At 45.9% G+C, this 19969-nt stretch overlaps 1 protein-coding gene across 1 annotated transcript; it reads left to right on the forward strand.

The window, feature by feature from the left end:
• Nucleotides 1-6477: 6477 nt before the first annotated feature.
• On the forward strand, nt 6478-17650 carry MED28 (mediator complex subunit 28). Its single transcript, XM_004038483.4, has 4 exons — nt 6478-6870; nt 11914-11980; nt 13606-13718; nt 15618-17650. The coding sequence occupies exons 1-4, from the start codon at nt 6712-6714 to the stop codon at nt 15813-15815; spliced, it is 537 nt and encodes a 178-aa protein (XP_004038531.1). The 5' UTR covers nt 6478-6711; the 3' UTR covers nt 15816-17650.
• The last annotated feature ends 2319 nt before the right edge of the window (nt 17651-19969 follow it).

Genomic DNA, 19969 nt, shown 5'->3' on the forward strand with positions numbered 1-19969 from the left:
TGTGGCTCTGATATTTACTTACATATTGCTACAAACCCAGTAACTTATTACTAGAATATCATTCGTCTCTGTAGCCATGTTGTATGAACTATGTAATTAAATTGGGGCACAGTGGTTTATGTATTTTCTCAATGTTCCTCATCACTTAAAGGTACTCAGGGATTGACCTCATCAGTTTGGGTAATAGTGGCTTGGCACATGATTTCCAAAATGAATCAGTCAGAATAATACTAACCATTGTTGACTTACCATCTGCCAGGCACTGTCCTCAGTGTTTTCAGGTGTTAAATTATTGAGTCTTACCCAATGAGACAGGTACTGTTATTACCCTCATATGACGGATGAGGGAAACGAGGCACAAGAGAGGTTTAGTAACATGCCACTGATGTCACAGAGCAAGTAACTGGTAGCTCAAAGTTCAAGCCAGGTGGTCTGGCTGCTGCACTGGTACACTGCAGTGCTCTTTTTCAGTTCAGTGACTTGAATGGATGTAGAATTTATTTGAAGTACTGAAGTAAGAAACATGGCTACAGGCCAAGCACAGTGGCTCATGCCTGTAATCCCAGCATTCCGAGAGGCCAAGGCAGTAGGATTGCTTGAGGCCAGGAGTTTGAGACCAGTTTGGGCAACATAGTTAGACCCTTGTCTCTATTTTCTTAAATTTTAAAAAGAATTCAAGCCAGCAACAGTGTGCTGAAAAAAGAAACGATCATAAAAGGGACTGTCAGCTGAGCCCAGCTACTGGGGAGGCTGACGTGGGAAGACTGCTTGAGTCTGGAGGTCAAGTCTGCAGTGAGCCCCCTGATCATGCCACAGCACTCTACCCTGGGTGAAAGAGCAAGAACCTGTCTCAGGCACGGTGGATCACACCTGTAATCCCACCACTTTGGGAAGCCAAGGCAGGCGGATCACAAGGTCAGGAGTTCGAGACCAGCCTGGCCAATATGGTGAAACCCCATCGCTACTAAAAATACAAAAAAAATTAGCCAGGCATGGTGGTGCATGCCTGTAATCCCAGCTACTTGGGAGGCTGAGGCAGGAGAATTGCTTGAACCCAGGAGGCGGGCGTTGCAGTGAGCCAAGATCGTACCACTGCACTCCAGCCTGGGCGACAGAGCTAGACTCAGTCTCAAAAAAAACAAAAAGGGTCGGCGGGGGGGCAGCGGATGCAATGGCTCATACCTGTAATCTCAGCACTTTGGGAGGCATGGTGGGAGGATAACTTGGAGCCCAGGAGTTTGAGACTAGCCTGGGCAACATAATGAGTGGCAACATATAGAGACAACCTGTCTCTATAAAAAATTTTTTAAGGCTGGGTGCAGTGGCTCACGCCTGTAATCCCAGCACTTTGGGAGGCTGAGGTGGGTGGGTCACAAGGTCAGGAAATCGAAGACCATCCTGGCCAACATGGTGAAACCCCGTCTCTACTAAAAATACAAAAATTAGCTGGGCATGGTGGTGTATGCCTGTAATACCAGCTACTTGAGAGGCTGAGGCAGGAGAATCGCTGGAGGTGGAGGTTGCAGTGAGCGAAGATCATGCCACGGCACTCCAGCCTGGCAACAGCGAGACTCCGTCTCAAAAATAAATAAATAAATAAATAAAATTTTAAATAAGCTGGGTGTTGTGGTGGTGCACTGGTAGTCCCAGCTACTCAGAAGGCTGGGGCAGGATTGCTTGAGCCCAGGAGTTTGAGGCTGCAGTGAGCTATGAGTGAGCTATGAGCCACTGCACTCTAGCTGGGGCAACAAACCAAGACCCCATCTCCTAAAAAAAAAAAAAAAAAAGGGACTGTCAACGGGTAAAACTGTTTGCTCACCTCCTGAAACTATAACCAATCAACATAATTCCATTGGTGCAGACTTAGAACAAAGTTCTCCTCTTTTTTACTTTTGTATCTGATAAATTAATCCATCAATGGGATGTGTGCCCTTTTTTTAACTTTGAAAATGTTTAACAGGAAAAGCTCTTTGTTACCATTAATTTTAACATTTAAGAAATTTGACATGCAAAAATATTGTATATCTAAACTGGTTTACAGAGGGAATGGAAATGGGCATGCTTGTTTGTGGTATTTATTAGAATTAAAACCTGGTGAGTGTAGTGAGCAAACACAGGTTTCCCTGGTTATTCATGTTCAGAAGTCACTTCATCAGGAAAGATGGAATTAGAGGGTTGGAATTACAGGCTTATGAAGGAAACTGAAAACAGATTTATTCTGGGTGATACAGAGCCTCAGTCGGGCTTTGATAGAAGGCTTCTGTCAAAGGCTTTTTATGGATAAAGGAACAGTGGAACTCCTGTGTTTACTAGTGTGTGGTATACAAAAAGCATAGCACAGGCCCTGGTTTCATGTGGCTTACCTAATCTGGTTGAGATGAAATTTTTTTTTTTTTTTTTTTTTTTGAGACAGTCTCATTCTGTCACCCAGGCTGGAGTGCAGTAGCACGATCTCAACTGACTGCAACCTCTGCCTACCGGGTTCAAGCGATTCTCATGCCTCAGCCTCCCAGGTAGCTGGGACTACAGGTGCACACCACCACGCCCAGCTAGTTTCTGTATTTTTAGTAGAGATGGGTTTTGCCATGCTGCCCAGGCTGGTCTCGAACTCCTGGCCTCAAGTGATCCACCTGTATAGGCCTCCCAAAGTGCTGGGATTACAGATGTGAGCCACCGTGCCTGGCTGAGATGAAATTTAATAGTTGTCACTGAATGTACATCTAGCTGCCAGGAACTTCATGAACCCTGTCTCTCCTAAAAATACAAAAACTAGCTGGGTGTGGTGGCATGTGCCTGTAGTCCCAGCTACTTGGGAGGCTGAGGCAGGAGAAATCACTTGAACCCGGGAGGCAGAGGTTGTAGTGAGCCAACATTGCACCACTGCACTGCAAAACCAACCTGGGTGACAGGGCGTGATTCCCTCTCAAAACAAAAAAAGGTACATTCAAATCATACTAACATTCCATTCCCAACCAGTTGGTTGTTAAACAAATCATGTTTATTTGACCCAAGTCTCACCACTGCTGTCTCAACTGCCCTGGTACAAGTCACCATCCTCTCTGCACTCCTAGATTACTCTCTTTCACTGGTCTCCCTGCCTTCTCCACTTGTTCTCCTGTTATCTGTATGACTAGAAAGATTATTTTAAAACATAAATCAGGCCGGGCCCAGTGGCTCATGCCTGTATTCTCAGAATTTTGGGAGGCCAAGGTGGGAGGATCACTTGAGGCCAGGAGCTCAAGATTAGCCTGGGCAACATAGTGAGACCTTATCTCTAAAAATTAAAAATAGGAGTTACATCGTGTCACTCCTTAGCAACTTAGTTTATGCAAGGCACAGTATTAAACCTCTACATAGATTATCTTGTTCTTAGTAATTTTTCTAAGGCCGTGTTCTCTCATCTTATAAATGAAGTGATGGGTTTTCAGCAAAATCCAAACAATGTTAGTGCTTTTTTGTGCAGTACTCTAGGGGGACTGCAAGAGAAATACCACTGACCATGTTCTCAGGAAATTTACATTGAGGTTAGGTAAACTGGATATTAATGAGACTTGAAAGGCTGGGCACGGTGGCTCACTCCTATAATTCCAGCACTTTGGGAGGCCGAGGTAGGTGGATTGCTTGAGTCCAGGAGTTCGAGACCAGCCTGGGCAACATGGCAAGACCCCATCTCTACAAAAAATTATCCAGGTGTGGTGGCACATGCCTGTAGTTCCAGCTACTTGGGAGGCTGGTTGGAGGAATTGCTGGAGCCTGGGAGGCGGAAGTTATGGTGAGCTGTAATTGTGAAACTGCACTGCAGCCTGGGCAACAGAGTAAGACCCCGTCTCAAAAAAATATATATATATAGAGAGAGACTTGCAAAAAAGTAAAATGATGCCATACTTTTTACTTATTCCTTATTTTAGAAAATAGAGTATTAGTTTTAATATTGTTTTTGTTAACATTTAGTGAATTATTTTTTAATGAATTGATTTTTAAAATTCTGTTTTTGTTTTTTTTGAGACGGAGTCTTGCTCTCAACCAGGCTGCAGTGTAGTAGCACGATCTCGGCTCACTGCAGGCTCTGCCTCCTGGGTTCATGACATTCTCCGGCCTCAGCCTCCCAAGTAACTGGGACTACAGGCGCCCGCCACAACGCCTGGCTAATTTTTTGTATTTTTAGTAGAGATGGGGTTTCACTATGTTAGCCAGGATGGTCTTGATCTCCTGACCTTGTGATCCGGCTGCCTCGGCCTCCCAAAGTGCTGGCATTACAGGCATGAGCCACTGCCTCCAGCCTAAAATTCTCAGTTTTAACTTATCAGATAAATATTAGCAAACTTAACCCACATAAACAAAAACTTTGGGATCCTCAATAATTTTTAGGAGTGTAAAGGGGTCTTGAGACCAAAACTGTCTGAAAACTGCTGGAGTAGGCTTGTTTCCTCCAGGCAGTCTCTTCTGGTTCTTTCAGTCATCACATATTTATTATATCTATCTATGCCAGGCAGCATTCTAGATTCTGGGGATACAGGTGAATAAGATGGGCAGGCTCTGATGCATGGAACTTATTTTGTAGTTGGCATGTGTACGACAGAGAGAGGAGGAGGAGGAGGGTAGGTGATTTAGTTATGAAGAAATGAACAAGATAATTTCAGATTACATAAATGCTGTGAAGAAAATTAAACAGGGGAAAGTACTTAGGAGTGGGGACCTAAGTGAAACTGAGGCTGGGAAGATGACTTGATCTGAGACTGATTGGCAAAGGGAAGCTCCTGCTTTTTCTCTGAACATTTCTGCCCTGGCTCACTCCTCTGGCAATGAGCTTCCTGTGGTTCCTTAAACATCCCAGGCAGGCTTCTTCTTCAGGGATCCCTCGGTGTAGAAAGCACTCCTAGTTAAATTTTCATGCCAGTCACTACAGTCCAGATCTCCTTGGAGAGGCCTCCTCCAATCACCTATCTCAAAGAACACCCCTCTCACTAGCCATTCCCTTACTGGGTTTCATTTTCCTTCCCAGCTCTTCTCTCTACACAATATTGCTATGTATTTATGTGCTTGTCTCTCTCCTTCCAGAGATTTGGGATGATTGCTATAACCTCCAGATCATTAAATAGTGCCTGGAAAGTGGAGGGCTCAGTAAGTGTGCTGGGTAATAACTGTAAAATCAGATATAATGCAAAAAAGTTATTTGGTTTCTAAAGAGATAAATAAGAAGGTTGGGCACGGTGGCTCACGCCTGTAATCCTAGCACTTTGGGAGACCGAGGCGGGCGGATTGTCTGAGCTCAGGAGTTCGAGACCAGCCTGGGCAACAAGGTGAAACCCCGGCGCTACTAAAATACAGAAAAACTAGCCGAGCGGCTGGCGCCTGTAGTCCCAGCTACTCGGAAGGCTGAGGCAGGAGAATTGCTTGAACCCAGGAGGCGGAGGTTTCAGTGAGCCGAGATCGCGCCACTGCATTCCAGCCTGGGCGACAGAGCGAGACTCCGTCACCAAAAAAAAAAAGAGAGAGAGATAAGCAAATGTTAAAAGCAGGTTACTACAAGATTAGCAGCCTAGTGCCGGGCACGGTGGCTCACGCCTGTAATTTCAGCACTTTGGGAGGCCGGGGCGGGCGGATCACGAGGTCAGGAGATCGAGACCATCCTGGCTAACACGGTGAAACCCCATCTCTACTAAATATACAAAAAATTAGCCGGGCATGGTGGCGGGCGCCTGTAGTCCCAGCTACTCGGGAGGCTGAGGCAGGAGAATGGCGTGAACCCGGGAAGCGGAGCTTGCAGTGAGCCAAGATCGCGCCACTGCACTCCAGCCTGGGCGACGAAGCGAGACTCTGTCTCAAAAAAAAAAAAAAAAAATTAGCAGCCTGGCGCCTTGGCTCATTCCTGTATTCCCAACACTTTGGGAGGCCGCGGCGGTAGAATCACTTGAGCTCAGTAAAACACCTGACTCAACTAAAAAAAAAAAAAAAAAAAAAAAAAAAGCCCGTCGCGACGGCACGCACCTGTGGTCCTAGCTACTTGGGTGGCTGAAGTAGGGGGATTGTTTGAGCCCGGTAGGTCGAGCCCTGATCATGACACTGCACTCCGGCCTGGGCGACAGAGCGAGACCCTGAGAAAAAAGAAAAGAAAGAAAAAAAAAGATTAGCATAGCGACTTTCTCTTTGATGTAACCATAAATATCTAAAGAGAACAGTGCCGGGCACATTGGGAACCTCAACAAAGTTGTTTCCGTTATCCATCTCCGACCAGAATTCAGGAAGAACTTTGCCTGTCTTGTTCCCGCTATAACCAATGACTCAACAAATGTTTGTGGAGTGAATGGGTGACCCTCTCCTTTTACCAACGGTAAACAGCCCGCGGAAAGAAAAAGTGACTTAGCCAAAGTCTCTCCAGGCATTTGGGGCAGAGTCGGGACTAGCATAGTAGTATCCTGACTCTCGCGGGAGGGCTGGCTCCACTGTAGTTATTAATTCTCCTCTCCACACAACCAGGTCTAATCCGGCCAAAGTCTTCAATTCTTAAGCTAAGAAAAAAGGAAAATACATGTAAACTCTGTTTTGCGATAGACAAGAAAACAGAAGAATTAAAAATCCTCCTTCCGGGGTGCACCAGAATCCTCCCATCACTCGGTCCTGTCACGTGACCACGCCTACTACACCAGACACGTGAACTTCTGAGCCGGCTTCCGCGCAGGCGCAGTGGATCTCTCTTGCGCCATTCCAAACATGGCGGCTCCGCTAGGGGGTATGTTTTCTGGGCAGCCACCCGGTCCCCCTCAGGCCCCGCCGGGCCTTCCGGGCCAAGCTTCGCTTCTTCAGGCAGCTCCAGGCGCTCCTAGACCTTCCAGCAGTACTTTGGTGGACGAGTTGGAGTCATCTTTCGAGGTAATATAAGACATGGGCGTCTTTGTCCCTAGCCTTCCCTTTTTTCTGAAACGTGAACTGCGCGTACGCGTATCTTCTCCAGGGATCCGAGCAACTAATTCACAAATGGGGAAACTGAGGCTTAAAGTAAGTCACTTGCTTTAGGCTTCCCCATGGCCCGTATTCAATTCAGGTCTGCTGGCGGGGGCGCGAAAACTCGACGTTTGTGGAAACGTGGACCCGAAGTTTGCCTAAACCCCAAACTTGGAACCCTTCCAGATTCCCAGCCGGTCCTTGGTCTCATCCCTGAGCACCGTTTCTTGCATCCCTGCATGTTTAGTAAGAGGCTCAAGCCTTTTCGGAGCTGAGAGTTTCACTGCTGTATCCTGTATCCTTTCCGCTGGGCTTCACCTTTAAACGATCCTAAAGGGACTCTTAAGAGCGGAAATTGACTTAAGTTACCAGGCGCAGCTTGGTACTAAGGGCTGAGGAAAGAGGAATGCTGGAGGTTAGGGAGGGAGGGAGGCACAGGTGACCCAATCTCTCAGTTTTGCCCAAGGAGTTTACCTTGTAGCAAGAAAGGTGAATTGTATATTGAGGGAAGATAGAGAGGTGAAAATAAGTGCTCTGGTGATTTCCAGTAGTCTTTAAAGTGGAAGATGAGCTATTCATGTGTAGTAATAAAGTAATGCACCTTCAAATTGGAGTTAACTTTTCCACATTTTAAATCCCAATTTTGCCGGGCGCGGTGGCTCACGCCTGTAATCCCAGCACTTTGGGAGGCCGAGCCTGGCGGATCATGAGGTCAGGAGTTCGAGACCAGCCTGACCAACATGGTGAAACCCCGACTCTACTAAAAATACAAAAATTAGCCCGGCGTGGTGGCGTGCGCCTGTAATCCCAGGTACTCGAGAGGCTGAGGCAGGAGAATCGCTTGAACCTGGGATGCGGAGGTTGCAGTGAGCCGAGACCGCGCCATTGCACTCCAGCGTGGGTGACAAGAGCTCGACTCCGTCTCAGAAAAGTAAAATAAAATATAAATAAATAAAAATCCCAATTTTGTGACTTTTATATTGTATCTAATAGCACAGTGGTACATGAATATAATTTGTAAGCGATTATTCAGACTGCATGGACAAAATGCTTTTACCACACGGATGTACAAAGATTTAGAAATAAATGATTTGAGATGGAGTCTCACTCTCTCGCCCAGGCTGGAGTACGGTGGCGCAATTTCGGCTCACTGCAACCTCCGCCTCCCGGGTTCAAGCGATTTTCCTGCCACAGCCTCCCGAGTTGCTGGGATTACAGGCACCTGCCACCATGCTATTTTTTTATTTTTTAGTAGAGACGGGGCTTCACTATTTTGGCTAGGCTGGTCTCGAACTCCTGACCTCGTGATCCACCCGCCTCGGCCTCCCAAAGTGCTGGGATTACAGGCGTGAGCCACCGCGCCTAGCCAGAAATAAATGATTTAAAGGACAGACCGTTTAGGAGGAGGAGGAGGAGACACCTTTGAGGTGGTGCTAAGTGGTGAAGGAAGGGGCTGGTGAACTTTAGAGCAGCATCTAGCATTGTGCTTGAGGGGAGCTGGCTCTCAGTCATGGGCACTTGCTGAAAGACTGGCCCTGTACAAGTCTTAGCCAGAGTTGACTCCCAGCACCCTGCTGCTTAAAAACGTACAGTGGCTGCTTGTTGCCCTTGAGATAAGATCAAGATGTTTAGTGTAGTCTCCCAGGCTTTGCATGTTGCGTTCTCCTTCAGACTCCTTTCCTTACTGCAGCCAACAAGACTTTCCCACGTGTACCATTTGTTTTCTCTTTGGGCTTTCAGGCCCCTCCTCAGCTCATTGCATCACTTCCTCAGTGGACCCTTCCCTGGCCTTCTTTTTAATACTTTCCATTAAACTCGACTCCATGAAGTCAGAGACTGTTTTGTACCCCCACCCCTCACATTGTGTAACCTGTAGTGCTAATACGGTGGTAGTAGATAGCAAATGCTAGATGAATATTTGTCAGACATTGAAGGAATCTGTAGTGTGGAGCCTGTAGTGTAGTTGGCTTGTGCACAGAACTCCTTGCCTGATTCACATATATGTCTGTAGGTGCCCTTGAGAGAGAACTCCCTCTGGGACTTGATTATCCATACAGAGAATACAGAGAAAACCAGTCCCTGCCTTCAGAAAGCTTGTGATAAATGGCAGGCAGTTGCCTTGTTGTAGGATCACTGCTCTGATAGAAGAAACCTAGGGTACTGTGGGAGCACATATAGGTGTGTACATCGAAGAAGGCTTCCCGGAGAGCAGGAAAGCCAAAGAAGCATTTTGACTTAGCCAGGTGAAGGGGAGTGGGAGGGGTGCGAGCTGGATCCTCTCTGCTGCTGGCTGATCACGATCTGTCTAGTCTTGTCTCAGGATTCAATTCAAAGGCCACATTTTCTTTGGAACTTTTCCTGTTTCCTTCCTTGTTTTCTGTGTGGACCTCAGTTTTCACAGCCTCCAGTGGCACATAGCAGCACCTGCTTACCTGCTTCCCATTCCTATTGGGGTACCACTCCTTGAGGTCTCTGTCTGCTCATTCTAGCTGCTCAGCACATGCTCTTTGATGGAAGGAATTTATTGAGCTCATGCACTCTTGATTTTGGAGGGAACATTGGAGACCATCTAGTTCCATTTCCTCCATTCATAGGTAGAGAAACTGAGGCTCAGTAAGGGCAAGTTACTTGCTCAAAGCCAGCCGTTGGGTTTGTGGAAATGAGGACTAGCGCTTACTTTCCAGGCAAAGGCTCTGTTTTAGTCATGCTTTTAAAAAGCTATTCTCTTTCTAGGCAGATGCGGTGGCTCACGCCTGTAATCCCAGCACTTTGGGAGGCCAAGGTGGCTGGATCACTTGAGGTCAGGAGTTCGAGACCATCCTGGGCAACATGGTGAAACCCCATCTCTAAAAATACAAAAATTAGTGGTCTGTGGTGGCACATGCCTTAATCCCAGCTACTTGGGAGGCTGAGGCAGGAGAATCGCTGAAACCCGGGAGGCAGAGGTTGCAGTGAGCCAAGATCGTGCCACTGACTCTAGCCTGGGCAACAGAGCGAGACTCCGTCTCAAAAAAAAAAAAAAAAATTCTCTTTCTAGCCTACCACACATTTTCTTAATACAGGTGTCCAACTGTCTGTAAAGGCCTGTGTATCTATTTTTTTTCTTTTCTTTTTTTTTTTTTTTGAGACAGAGTCTCACTCTGTCACCCAGGCCAGAGTGCAATGGCACGATGTTGGGTCACTGCAACCTCCACTTCCTGGGCTCAAGTGGTCCTCTTGCCTCAGCCTTCCAAGTGGCTGGGACTACAGGTGCGCACCACTATGCCTAATTTTTGTTTTTGTAGAGACAGGGTTTCACCACGTTGCCCATGCTGGTCTTGAACTCCTGAACGGAAGTGATCCACCCATCTTGGCCTCCAGAATTGTTGCTTACAGGCGTGAGCCACCATGTCCGACCCTAAATTTTTTTCTTGAGTGGGTGGAGGGCAGTAAAATTATTGAGATGAGATTTCCTGCCACCCTGTCTGGTAGGCCTCCTGGCTCTGGGGAGCTGGCCCAACTTTTTTGGCCAGTTTGTGACTGGTTGGCCTATTGATGGGATGTTTTCCAGTAGCCATAGGTCTCACAAAGGAAGTACATCCTACCCACATCCCAAACCCAACAAGAGTCAACTTTCGTTTTTTTTGAGACAGATTCTCGCCCTGTCACCCAGGCTGGAGTACAGTGGTGCAGTCTTGGCTCACTGCAACCTCTGCCTCCCAGGTTCAAGCAATTCTCCTGCCTCAGCCTCCCGAGTAAGTAGCTGGGACTACAGGCACATGCCACCATGCCCGGCTAATTTTTTGTATTTTTATTAGAGATAGGGCTTCACCGTGTTAGTTAGGATGGTCTTGATCTCCTGACTTCGTGATCCGCCTGCCTCGGCCTCCCAAAAGTGTTGGGATTACAGGCGTGAGCCACCGTGCCTGGCCAGGAGTCAACGTTCAAAGTAATCCTGAGAATGGGCAATCTGTTTTTCTGATTTACTTTCTCTGTAAATCAAGCACGGGAGCTGCAGGCAGGCAGAATTTTTGCTTGTTAAAGGGCCCTCACATGTAGGTAATGTTCTAAATTTGAGCTCAGATCTGTCTGCCTCACACCAACTGTAGTTTGCTGATTGCTGACAGAGCTCCACTTCCCTGTGTTTGAGGCTTCCTTTCTAACTTATCTTCCAACTGCCATGCTGTTCTCTTTCTGTGCCTCCCCAATCTCCCTGCCCACTTCCTGCAGTGGCCCTGCTTTGGTACATTTCCTTAGAGTTGCTTGTGCACAGAGCTCCTTGGCTGATTCACATTTGCATCTGTATAGGTGCCCTTTAGAGATAACTCTCTCTGGGACTTGATTATCCATGTGACACCAACCTTGTCCTCTTAGGCCGTCCAGTCAGTAATATGTGTTATTAAACACTTCCCTTGTGCCAAGGCAGTGTTCCAGGCACTAGGAGGACAGTGGTGAATAAGACAGACAAAATTCTCATCTACTAGTAGGGGACAGATAATAATAGATGAAAATAATGGATATGATGTCAGTTAATTATGTGAAAAACAATAAAACTGTGCTTGGGTGTGGAGCATGAGCAGGAGGGGCACAGTTTAGAAAGGGTAGACCGGCTGGTCTCTCTGAGGGGGGAGAAGATGGTCCTGAGTCCTGAATGGGTGGTGATGTGAGTTGTGTAAGCACCAGCAAGAGGCCACAGTGGGGCTGGAAGAGTGTCTGGGCCTGGTGTGGAATAAGATACGGGGAAGGGGCATGTGGTAGGACAGAGACCAGATGTGGTGCTGGCTCGTTTGCCTGGCGCTTCCTCCGTGGGCCTAATTAATTGGTAAACTCATTTTACCAGATGTTTCCATTGGCATGGTGTCTTGCCATCTCATGCAAACACAGATGCTGCCACCTCATCAGATGACTTCAGGAGAAGTTATTTCTTCCTCTGGAGTAAGATTTTTGATGTATGAATGACATTTTTTTCTTTCCTATGTTTTGATTACACAGGCTTGCTTTGCGTCTCTGGTGAGTCAGGACTATGTCAATGGCACTGATCAGGAAGAAATTCGAACCGGTAAGCATTCCCTCTGTGTACACAATGTTCTGGGCTTCAGCAGTATTTCCTAGTTGCTAATTTTATACTTCATGTGTTTCAGTCCTGCTTTTATCCTAAGAGAACATTTCAGGGACTAAAATGTGTGCACATAATCTCTATGAGCTGCTGATTTTTGGTTCAGTTTATTAATTGACATATCACCCATAACGAATCATTTATAATGAACTTTTCGTATTAGTACTAGGTAAAGAAGAAGACCAATAGTGTGTACTGCTTTTTAAAAAAAATTTATTATTTTTGGAATAGGTCTTACAGAGAAAAGTCTGTTGTGCTTCTTTTTATTCCCCAAGTTCTGTCCCTAAAGGCAACCAGAACTTCTGATTTCTTCATACCATATTTTACATGTTTTTTTTTTTTTTTTTTTTTTTTTTTTTAGATGGAGTTTCACTCTTGTTGCCCAGGCTGGAGTGCTCACTGTAACCACCACCTCACGGGTTCAGGCAGTTCTCTTGTCTCAGCCTCCCGCGTAGATGGAACTACAGGCATGCGCTACCATACTCAGCTAATTTTGTATTTTTAGTAGAGACGGGGTTTCGCCATGTTGGCCAGGCTGGTGTCGAACTCCTGATCTCTGGTGATCCATCCGTCTCAGCCTCCCAAAGTGTCGGGATTACAGGCGTGAGCCACCGCGCCCGGCCTTATATGTGCCATTTTAACTGTAAATTATGATGCTAATTGCTGGATCTCTGCATTGTCTCTTTTTTTTTTTTTTTGGAGACAGAGTTCTTGCTCTCTCACCCTTTTAAGAAAGGAGTGCAGTGGCACGATCTCTGCTCACTGCAACCTCGCCTCCTGGGCTGAAGCAATCCTCCCATTTCAGCCACCCAGTAGCTGGGACCACAGTGTGAGCCACCACATTTGGCTAATTTTTGTTTTTTTATTTTTTTGTGGAGATGGGATCTTGCTGTATTGCCCAGGCTGGTCTTGAACTCCTAGGCTCAAGCAATCTTACTGCCTCAGCCTCCCAAAGTGCTGGGATTACAGGCGTGAGCCACCACGCTTGGCCTCTGCCTTGTGTTTTTTTTTTTTTTGAGACGGAGTCTCACTCTGTCACCAGTCTGGAGTGCAGTGGCGCGATCTCGGCTCACTGCAACCTCTCACTCCCTGGTTCAAGCGATCCTTCTGCCTCAGCCTCTTGAGTAGCTGGATTACAGGCATGTGCCACCACGCCCAGCTAATTTTTGTATTTTTAGTACAGATGAGGTTTCACCATGTTGGCCAGGGTGGTCTCAATCTCCTGACCTCATGATCCGCCCACCTCGGCCTCCCAGAGTGCTGAGATTACAGGCTTGAGCCACCATGCCCAGCTGCATTGTCTTTTTAAAGAAGATCTCATGGCTTTTATGCTATATTAATGTGTCTCTTTTTTTTTTTTAACCTGAGAAAAGCATAACTTATCTGCTGTTTAATGTTGGTTAACACATGAGAAGTTGGGGGTTATGATTACTGCTGTGGCCAAGATTAAAATCCCTGAGTTGTCTATGAGAGGGCTTTGTTTTTACATTCTGATTATTCATTTATGTGGGAGATAAATGAGTCTATTGTTTTTCTTATTTTAATAATTTTGTTCCTTTTTTTTTAAGGTGTTGATCAGTGTATCCAGAAGTTTCTGGATATTGCAAGACAGACAGAATGTTTTTTCTTACAAAAAAGATTGCAGTTATCTGTCCAGAAACCAGAGCAAGTTATCAAAGAGGTATGAACTCAGTTTTCTCCTCAGCTCTATAGGAAGAACTAAGTGGTGCCAGGATTCCTTTTATGCTTTAAATGAGATGTAACCGTTTCCTGCGAGTTTCATTCAGGCTTTATAGGTCAGTGTGAAATGTGGCTAGTCATCCATGTTTGGGACAACCTGAACAAGAAGTAAAGCCAAGGAGTGGGGTCCGAAAGCAGAGTGTCAGACGGAACAGCTCTGATGTGACTTGTGTCATACATTGGCCTTCAGGAAAGATTTTTCTTAAAAGATTCTGCCATGTGAAAAAAGGATAAAAAGCCACTAACATATAGGCTTGTTTTGGACAAAAACTGAGATCTGTGTCCCCACTTGCCTTACCCAGTGCCTTGCACACAGGAATCCAAGGAATCAAAAAGTAGTGTTCGACCCAGGCTCCTGGAAACTCAGGATTTCGTTGATCTCAGTTGTTCTAAGCTAGGGCATTTGGAAGTGTGTTGGGGTTGCCACGATGACTTGGGAAGCTTTAATGGCATTGAATGGGTTGGGCCAGGACCTGCCCCATGTGATATGGAAGAGTGAAGAATCATCCTGCCCAAAAAGCCGGCAATGCCCTCAGTGAGAAACACTGAATTGAGATTATTGGTTGGGGGCAATTTTTGAAGTAACTAGTCCCAATTAATCAAAAAGTCTCTTTTCATTCATGATACCAGCTGTTGGGGATAGCTATTCTTACAGTTTATCATGTCAGATCATTTCCTGATGTGAATACTTGAATAACAGCGCAGGTATGTGCAAGACTGGATCATTAGTAAAGGATGTAATGCTGTTGTTCTTAAAAAGCTCTTGAAAATGTAATTTTAACAGTTCATAATCTGAAGTGATAGATCAGTGGTGTGGATTTTTTTGTAAACAGTTGTTAACAAATGTTTCAGATTTTCAGTGTTTTAGGTTCTCAGCAGTAGCCTTTGGAGAGAGGTACTGGATGGCTGGGGACCAGGATGGGATAGAGTCTGTGTATTAGTCTGTTTTCACCCTGCTGATAAATACATATCTGAGACTGGGCAACTCACAAAAGAAAAAGGTTTGGTGGACTTACAGTTCCATGTGGCTGGGGAGGCCTCACAATCATGGCAGAAGGTGAAAGACACATCTCACATGATGGCAGACAAGAGAGCTTGTGCAAGGAAACTCCCATTTTTAAAACCATCAGATCTCGTGAGATTTATTCACTACCAGGAGAACAGCATGGGAAAGACTTGCCCCCATGATTCAATTACCTCTCACCAGGTTCCTCCCTCGACACATGGGAATTGTAGGAGTTACAATTCAAGATGAGATTGGGTGGGGACACAGCCAAACCATATCAATCTGATTTCTTTTTGGCTGCCCTTTTGAATTTTGTAACTTGCATATTACTTTCTATAAGAAAAATAAACATAGGCCGGGTGTGGTGGTTCACGCCTGTTGTAATCCCAGCACTTTGGGAGGCTGAGGCAGGTGGATAACTTGAGGTCAGGAGTTCGAGATTAGCCTAGCCAACATGGCAAAACCGCATCTCTACTAAAAATATAAAAATTAGCTGGGTGTGGTGGCGTGTGCCTGTGATCCCAGCTACTCAGGAGGTTGAGGCAGGAGAATCACTTGAACCCGGGAGGTGGAGGCTGCAGTGAGCTGAGACCGCACCACTGCACTCTAGCCTGAGTGACAGCAAGACTTCGTCTCAAAAAAAAAAAAAACCCATAACAACTTATGTTAGAATCTGTCATCTGGGTTAATCAAATAGTGGAGCCAAGCAGAGTAATGGGCTTAATATGGTTTAATGGATTCTCTTTGTTTTGAATTGTTAGCCTCTTAACTAACCAGAACCGTACGTGTTTTTCCTGCATTTGCTCTGACTTAGTCCATCACTTTCATCTGCAGGATGTGTCAGAACTAAGGAATGAATTACAGCGGAAAGATGCACTAGTCCAGAAGCACTTGACAAAGCTGAGGCATTGGCAGCAGGTGCTGGAGGACATCAACGTGCAGCACAAAAAGCCTGCTGACATCCCTCAGGGCTCCTTGGCCTACCTGGAGCAGGCATCTGCCAACATCCCTGCACCTCTGAAGCCAACGTGAGCAAAGGGCAGAGGCAGTTGGCCTATGAGTGGGCTGGTGCGTGAGGTTGTCCACACATCCCTTCCTGTGGACTTGACATTTTGGAAGAACTCTTTGCCAGATAATGAGTTCATTTTAGTTTTATGCTCCCATTGAAAAATTTTCCACTATTTTTATAAGCTGTTAATTTCTTGAGTACTTTATAACATGTCTGTAGCTTGGATAAACCAAGTAAGTATTTTTTTTTTTTTGTCTTTAGCAAAGTTTAGACTGTGAATATGATGACACAGATTCTTTTTTATGGTGGCTTTGCTTGTTTTTAAATTTTTGCATGACTTTTCATCTTTTTATGTGTGTTTCCTGTAGTTTGATCCGAAGGAAAAGAGTATAGTAGCCTGAGAATCAGGAGATGGGAGTTTTAGTCGTAGGCCTTATGATAATTACCCCGCAGTGGTGTGTAGAAAAGTATGTAAATTTGCTCTGTTTTAAGACTTTGAACTACCTCAAGAAGAGGAATCTAATACAATATTTGTAATGTTTCCAGAGCTCTCAGAATGAGGATTTTTTTGTAAATAGGTTGGAAGACGATGGAACTGTCCTGGGTTAGTATAGTAATCTTACAGTAGGATCCTTAGGTTGATGCTGACTTCTGTTTGGGGTATGTTTATATTTTATGTGGTGTTTGTTTACTTTTTTTGACAGAGAAGGATATAGTGGGAGCAGTGATACGCTAACATTCATTACATTCTGCAGTAATGAATCTTTTTAATGGGGCAGACACTGTTTTCAGTAGCATGACAGTGGGGGCATAGGTGAGCTGTGAGGGGCTAAATCTTGCTCTGATTGTCTCTTTCTGTTTTGAGTTTTGTTTGCGTGTATCATTTTTGTTTTACATTTTGGGAGGGGAAACATTTTCCGTTAAGGAAGGTTGTTGCCAGTGGATTTGACTCCAAGGGACTAGAGTGTCGTGGTGGGGATGGGGAGGGGCTGCAGGGTGATCATTGGCTACTGAGCCTCCGCAAAGAGCATGTGGTGCCCTGCCTTTGGGAGGATATTTTGCTCTCGTTAGTTTTTTGGGCAGCCTCAGATTCCCTGTTGAGTTGCTGTTAAGAAATGGAGATTTCTGGCTCTCATTGGGTAAGGTTTTCTGAGTTTTATATCTTATTAGATCACATCCCTTTACCCAGAACAAATGCTTCACTGTCTTCTGACTGGCAGTACTCCTGTGGCTCTGTGCCTTGACTCATTTTGTTGTCTTCAGCCTTGAAGGCCCCTTCCCACATGGACTGACATCCACTCATGTGCCTGATCCCTGAAGCCTCCCAGCACCCATTCAGTTGCATCCCCAGGGCACAGGACTTTGATCTCTTCTGTTGCCCTCGCTAGGTTCTCCCTGGTGGGTTAGTGCTTTGTATCTGTCTCTCTGCCCCTCACTAATTGTACACCCATGAGAATTAGACATTATTCTCCTTAAATATATAAGGACCATATAGTCTGTATCTTTTTGGTGTGTGTATATGGTATCTGGCACATGGATCTCTGATTACCAGCCTGAAATCAACAAATCCCCTCAGTTACGACGTATAGGTTAAACAAAGCTTTTAAAAGCTCATGTGGTATGACCTCAAGGTTGCTAACCTGGTCACTCATGGTAATTAGAAACTCTGATTGGCAGCTTTGTATTTCTTGATTAAAAACCTAAATAAACTGATTAGGTTTTAGGCGTTCTTTCAAAGAGGTTCTTGAGAACATTGAGAACTATCCTATTTGGTGCTTAGTGAAAAGATTTTGAATTACTGTACGTACCAGTTGTTGCCATTTCTTTATTAAATTCAGAAGTTTTTTTTGCCAAATAACAATTTTTCAATCTTCTCTGTTTGTAGACATCTTACTGGGTGATGAATAACCCTCTAAGAAACCCTCTGAGCTGCTAACTCTTTCAGGGAGAAAATCACAAGCCATCCTCTCAAGTTCCCCTAGAAACCTGTGGAATGCCCTCTGCCGAGCACTGCTCTGGTACCGGGGAGTGGAGTATTATGTCTTGGAAGAGACTCCTGCTGTGATTGTCCAGGGGTAGGTTCTGGTCTGGCTTGGTGCTTGACCTTAGGTCTGCCCATAGGCTTCAGGCTTTTGACTTTGAAACAAACATCTGTGCCACACACATTCTGTAAATGATCCCATTCAATCTTCTAGAAGCCTTATAACAGAATCAATATTGTTTTTCCCATTTTCACAGATGGATAATAAATCTGTAAAATAGGGATAAGACTAGGACCTATTCCCCAGGATTACTTTTGCAGATTAAAGGAGATGTTGAGGCCAGATGCAGTGGCTCACGCCTGTAATCCCAGCACTTTGGGAGGCTGAGGCAGGAGAATCGCTTGAACCTGGGAGGCAGAGGTGGTGGTGAGCCAAGATCGTGCCATTGCACTCCATCCTGGGCTACAAGAGTGAAACTCCGTCTCAAAAAAGAAAAAGGAGATGTTGAATGGGAAGTCAGCAAGGGTGCTAGAATGTAGCAAGTATTCAGGTGTTAGTGATTTCTGTTGTTCGGGAAGAGGAGGGTTATGGAGGAAGAGTATGGGATTTAGGTGGGTTAAGTGATTTGCCCAAAGTCAAGAGGTTAGTCTTTAACCTTTGGCAGAAGCAGGATTTGAAGTGAGTTTTCACACCCCTCTTCCCTGGTCAGTGTGTTGATAACAGCCCACCCACCTGTGGTTCCAGGGTGTTCTTAAGAAGCCAAGGTTGTCTTGGGTGTGGTAGCTCTTTGAAAGGTAGAAAGTTCCACCAAGAAGGCCTTTTTTCTTGAATACTGCTTAGCTTCCTTGTCAGGCTCCAAGATGCAGATTGCCTGTGGGCTGTCTCTCTCCACAGATAAACCTACTCACATCTTCAGGACAGCCTTTTTTTTTTTTGAGACAGGAGTCTTGCTCTGTTGTCCAGGCTGTAGTGCAGTGGCACAACGGGGTCCCACAGGCAAGTGCTGGGGAAAGGCCCACCCAGCCATCAGGTAGCCTGTGTGTTCTACAAACAGCAGCTGGCAGCACTGTCTCCTGCCGGACATTCCTGCCACCTGACATAAAAGCTGGTGGGTGACCTTTTCAGCCATTTGACATTCCTCCCAGAAGAACCTCTGCCTCCCAGAGGTTTAAGCAGTTCTCCTGCCTCAGCCTCCCAAGTAGCTGGGCTATTTTTTTTTTTTTGAGATGGAGTCTTGCTCTGTCGCCCAGTTAGAGTGCAGTGGTGCGATCTCGGCTCACTGCAACCTCTGCCTCCCGGGTTCAAGTAATTTTCCTACGTCAGCCTCCCGAGTAGCTGTCAGGTGCGCACCTCTACACCCAGATAATTTTGTATTTTTAGTAGAGACGGGGTTTCACCATGTTGGTCAATCTGACCTCGTGATCCGCCTGCCTCTTCCTCCCAAAGGGCTGGGATTACAGGCATGAGCCACCGCGCCCAGCCTTAATTTTTGTATTTTTAATGGAGATGGGGTTTTGCCATGTTGGCCAGGCTGGTCTTGAACTCCTGACCTCAAGTGATCTGTCCGCCTCAGCCTCCCAAAGTACTGGGATTACAGGCATGAACCACCGTGCCCAGCCCATCTTCATCTTCTTTACTTGAACTTAATTCTTTTTCATGCATCTTCCCTTCTTTCCTCTTTTCTCCTCCACCCAAATGTCTTAACTGTTAACATTCCCAGGTGTTTGGTCCTGGGCCTCTGGAGGTTGTGAAGGAGCACTGCTCAGTCCTCCCTTCAAGAAAGCAGCTTCAAGGAGTTCAATTACAAAAGCTCCTGGCATTGGGGACCTGCCGCCATGTTCCTACCCAGGGCATGCTGGTCCTGGCTGTCACCAAGCACAGTGGAGGTCAGGTGCTAGGCCATTTCTGCCCGACACAGGCCTCCTCTAATGAGCAGTCTGAGGCCAGGCACGGGAGGCTGACGCAGGAGAATCGCTTGAACCCAGCAGGTGGACATTGCAGTGAGCCGAGATTGAGCCACTGCACTCCAGCCTGGGTGACAGAGTAAGACTTCGTCTCAAAAAAAAAATAAAAATAAAAAAATACTGAGCAGTCTGCTTGGGCGCTTCCATCAGCCTGGCCATGACATCTTTGGAGCTGTCCTGCCCTCTTTTGCCCCGGTGTTCCTTGGCCCACCTGTCAGACCTACATCACAG

Source organism: Gorilla gorilla, chromosome 3 (assembly GCF_029281585.2).
Source record: "Gorilla gorilla gorilla isolate KB3781 chromosome 3, NHGRI_mGorGor1-v2.1_pri, whole genome shotgun sequence".
NCBI lineage: Eukaryota > Metazoa > Chordata > Mammalia > Primates > Hominidae > Gorilla > Gorilla gorilla.

Bases quoted from the DNA above. Each gene is read 5' to 3' on its own strand.
- MED28 (XM_004038483.4), top strand. From the start codon at position 6,712: ATGGCGGCTCCGCTAGGGGGTATGTTTTCTGGGCAGCCACCCGGTCCC. The intron at 6,871-11,913 runs GTAATATAAGAC...TTGATTACACAG, and splicing joins AGTTGGAGTCATCTTTCGAG to GCTTGCTTTGCGTCTCTGGT. The intron at 13,719-15,617 runs GTATGAACTCAG...TTTCATCTGCAG, and splicing joins CAGAGCAAGTTATCAAAGAG to GATGTGTCAGAACTAAGGAA.